General features: G+C 43.7%; 1 protein-coding gene across 1 annotated transcript in view; it reads right to left on the bottom strand.

Annotated features, from left to right (window-relative positions):
- Window positions 1-3,035, bottom strand: part of LOC109534334 (DNA-binding protein D-ETS-3) — a gene marked incomplete in the record, with an annotated part of 56,819 nt that extends 53,784 nt beyond the window's left edge. Inside the window, 3 exon segments of the mRNA XM_048669285.1 lie at window positions 2,124-2,259; window positions 2,324-2,537; window positions 2,856-3,035. Coding sequence (XP_048525242.1) covers window positions 2,124-2,259; window positions 2,324-2,537; window positions 2,856-2,860 — 355 coding nt within the window.
- Between the last annotated feature and the right edge of the window lie 1,519 nt (window positions 3,036-4,554).

Below are 4,554 nucleotides of genomic sequence, written 5' to 3'. Positions count from 1 at the left end.
GTCTATAAACCTAAGTAATTCATTAAAAAAGCCTGTCGATTACTTTTTTAATGAAAATACTTTGAAAAATATTATGACAGTGACACGTTCAATTTGTCACAATTACTTACGAAAATGACACTTTTAGATTCATTCGAATAAAAAATACTGTTAATTACTCGGCAAGGAATCGTAATTTTGACTATTTTGTTTAAGACATCGAGAAAACTCGAGTAAACGGTATTATGCGAGCTGCTTTGGTGCCCAGTACGGATTATGCTCGTTCCAGCGGTTCCGTAGAGTTCTACGTTTTCTTTATTTAAAGTACGCGAGAAATTCAGCACTTTCAGTCCGAAAACTTCTTGGAACGTGCAAGAAATCGATGAGAAAGAGACTTAAAAATTGAATAAAATTGGGTACATTTCGGCTGATCTTGGGGCAGTATTGCCAAACTATATAAAAACTTTCATGTCAACATGATTTGCATTTGAGGGTGATTTTGGGTCAGTTTAGGTCTCAAAACTTAATGTCATTTTCTACTTTACTACGCTCTCTCATTCGAAGTTACAATATGCACACTTTAAAGATGAACACTTTTCTAACAACTTTTCTTGAAGTATTTCTTGTGGAAATACGGTTTTCGACCACTTTTCATTAATTAAAATTCACTAGCAAAGGACGCCACAACATCGAACATGGTGTATTTTGTTTCTTTACGGAAAAATAGCGCTATTTCGAATTTAGTTCTCAAGAAGTTTTTTTGTAAACTCTGACAATGACTATTTTACAAGTACTATTTTTGTGCCTAATATTTAACCTAGACACAAATCGACTTTTGGTAATGGATTCACCAAAATGGACTCTTCAGCAGGAATGAAATGGAGCAAAAGTCCATCGAAAATATGAAAACCCTTTAGTGGCGAAATTTCGGCAAGTCACCCTGAATCGGTAGGTGGCGGCGATAAGCGTCGGGGTGTTGATAAAAGCCCTTTAAAAGGCCGCCAGAGAGTCATAAGTGATGATAGGGAGACGGGAGTTTGCGGAGTTATTTATTATAGCCGTTTAACGTGCCAGAAGTCACTCCCCTCATCACATGGGAACCGTATGCTCGTCCGCCGTTTTTCCGATATGTGAATCAGCGCTTTCCAGCGGCCACTTTGCCGCCTAATTTAACCTGCTGGATTTTTCAATTTCCTTCGACTGGTTTGCGAGTTGGCTGCGTAAAAAACGGCTTGCTTCACGAAGTTGCTAAATTCTCCTGCTTTCATTTTGGCATGGCATTGTGCCCCCGACGTTTTATTATCCTTTTAAGTCTCATTTTCCTTTATTCCCCCGCAAAACTCCTGCCGCTTTGCGACTTTTCTTCGCTACCCCTTGTGCTTTGTTCTTTTGTTTTCTTTTTGTGGCCCCGCTCTTTTTTTCAGTTCGGCCCTTTAATGGCCCTTTGTTGACTGGATCTCTTAAAAAATTGGTTAATTGGCGACGGCTTTCTCCGACCGGTGCCAAAATGAGTAATTGGGTCCTCATTTTTCAAATTCGATTAATTAATGTTGCTTTCTTTGAGAGGGCGATTTTAATTGGAGTGGATATCATTGATTTATACAGCGTTATATTTAGTTAAAGGTGTGTGCCACAGGTGGCTTTCACTCTTCTGAAGATGCAGGCCGCTTGTGCTTGCGAAACGTCAGGGCCTAAAACCACGAAAGCTCAACTGTGCCGCGAAAAAAGTTTAGGTTGCTTTTGGCGATTCTAAATAGAACATATCTTCGACATGAAAACCGAGCGGGACTACGGTGTGTTGTTTGTTACAAGCCAACGGATTATTTTGAGAAAGTAACAGTGAAGTTGCCGAAGAATTAAGACCGTGTTGAGTTCGGTAGAAACAAGCACCAGACCCGGCATGGAAAGGTTTCGCGCACATCCAGACAAGATCCGCATTATGCAACAGCGTGAAGAGGCGCTATATCTTCCTGTTTCTTCAAACATTTTTAACCCGAAAAGTTCCTTTTGTAACCAAAATGCGGTAAAACTTCCAAGCAGTTTTGCACGAATTGAAAACCGTAGTGGTTTAGTGAGTTTATGAAGCTGAAGTTGAGCAGTACAGCCGATTAACGTCATGCAATGAAAAAATCAGACACACTCACCTCTCTTGATGTCCACTTCGTTGGCGTCGCGCAACCTGCTGCCATCCTGCAGATTTTCCTGATGGCCGCGCCCGCTGGACGAAACGTTGTACAAGTCACTAAACGCACTGGCATTGCCAAAGAACGTGGTTCTGTCCTGCAACCAATCGAACAAATGCATTGCAGGTGATTGGGTGCAGCGAGAAGAGCAGCAACGGTACCTGCAACGCTGCCTTGGCCTTCTCGACGCTCTGTTTCAGTTGCTCGAAGGTGCTGGGGTTGCAAAAACGGTAAGCTGGCCAATCGCTGGCCGGACTGAACTCTTCAGTTTTAATGCCTAAAGGGCAGGCGCTGGTAGTCGTCCGTTTCAGCTCCAAGGCCCCCTGATAGGAGCAGGAACTCTCGTACATTTTGCGGCGTACGCTGCACTTTCGTCTAGAAACAGATGATATTCTCTTGTAAAGAGGGAAGAAGATTACGAATTTTCAACGAAACTAAAAAAATGAAGTTGCCCATTGAACGTTGCCAAACAGTTCAGCTTAAATACTCCAGCTTTTTAAAGAGACACGATAAACTGAACTCAATAATTTTATTGAAGAGCCCTGTACTGAACAGGAATTAAGCAATTCACCTGCCCTTCCAACGTTTATCCAGCCCTTGCGGGCGCATTTTTCAGAGCCGATCGCTTTGTGCACAGCCAATCTAGATTCTGATCTATGAAAACGGGATTTTCTTGCAAATATCATTCGTTACCTCATTGTTTCGCCTCCTGCAATCACATTCCCTTACAACGAGGCACGGAAATCACTTGTTTTTTCCACTTTTCGTCGTCGGTTTTTCCGGTATGCACGTCGTGAAACGGCGCACACGCATTATTATTATCACTAGAAAAATCAGCTTGTCGACTTGAGAAGGCCCGAGCCGATTTGGTCGCGTCCGAATACACGATTGCTCGTTTCCGTTTCAATTAGAAGAACAGGAAGAGCTCCCTCATCTCATTATGCGCCGTTTTACAATTTGTATTTTTAGCGCTAAACGCCTTTTATTATCGCGGAAAATGAACGGCGGGCCACGAGACCGCTATCAGTACACTTTAAGAGTTTCGGGAGTTTTTGAATGATAAAAGCATTTAACTGAAATGCCGCTTTAGTACTCACCTTTATAATCAAGCTGGCATATCACATGTCCCATGAACGGTGTCTGAAGCCTGTGCGAGATCCGTAAAGCGTTTGGCAGAGTTTGCGGTGGTTAAAATAGGCGCGATCCTCACTGCCATCCATAGAACAGATGCATGAATGGACAGGGTTGATTGTGGTCCGGCAAGCAATAAAACGAGCGTTGTTTCCTGCGAAAGTTGGCGAAGAGCGTTACGTTCCGAAAGTCGACCGGCGGCTAATTGGCGCGCGTTTTACAGGATTGTCCTTTTGACAGATCGGGCAGGAAAGTGCCAGGAAATGTACTCGTGGTCCTGTGGAATACGGCGCGCCGCCAACAGGAATGGCAGGAAACGATATCGCAAGTGGCTGTTCCTAGGGGGCGGGCCAGGCCCAACCCCCAATCTTTTCGCTCCCCCCTGCCCGTTCGCTGCTCATCCCGGAACGCGCTCCTGCCTCGCTGCGTGCTCGATTGTTTTGCGGGATAAGTGAAATCCTGGTTGGCGGCTACGGGAGAAATCATTTTGTCCGGGATTAAATATGGACGCCTGCAGGTACAGGCTGTCCGTCAATTGCCACCAAACAAAATCATTCCTGCCCTCAATTGATCTCATGAAGAAAGTTAGTTTCGATATGTTAACACCCTGTATATTCGGATGAGTTAAACAATAATTGTAGAGGTGGCTTGTGATTTTCCCATCACTGGTCCCCTTCAGAAGCCGATTCGTTTCCCTTATCATCAAGCTCTCGAATTTTGGCGCGACTAATCGCGACACTCCCCCTCAATAACCGTCCATTGTCACCAGCTGAAACGATTTGGCAACATTAAATCAGGCCAGATACGCCTCATTCTCCTCAATGGAACACGCATCTCATGTTGGAGGGCCTGAGACTAATCAGTTTAACGGCTGATGCGTTATGGGAAAATGTTTACTTTGGACCTATCGATTGAAACTGCTGCACTTTTAGCATGAACGACTCGCATCTGCAGTCGCCAAGCAAACCACATCTGAAGATGTAGTCCACTCGTTATTGCGAAACGTCACGAAGGAATGTTTCCACGGCGTTCTAAAACGTTCCACGAACATTTTCCACGACGTTCCCCGTTTGATAAGTTCCCTCTGAAATTGATGGGGTTTTAGGCCTAAAAGGCCGATAACCACATACAGGGTGATTCAAAATTGGCGTCATTCCTCTGGAGGTGTTGTCTGGCGCTGTTATAGGAGTACAGAAAAAATAGTAAAAAAAATTAATTGTTATTAAAAACTGAGAAATTTCCAAAAAACTATATCAGAAAT

The sequence above is a fragment of the Dendroctonus ponderosae genome, unplaced genomic scaffold, assembly GCF_020466585.1.
Source record: "Dendroctonus ponderosae isolate FM_Combo_2020 unplaced genomic scaffold, Dpon_F_20191213v2 Dpon_F_20191213_8, whole genome shotgun sequence".
Classification (NCBI taxonomy): Eukaryota; Metazoa; Arthropoda; class Insecta; order Coleoptera; family Curculionidae; genus Dendroctonus; species Dendroctonus ponderosae.
Note: the sequence above shows the minus strand (reverse complement) of the source record. Positions and strands in the feature narration are given on the sequence as shown.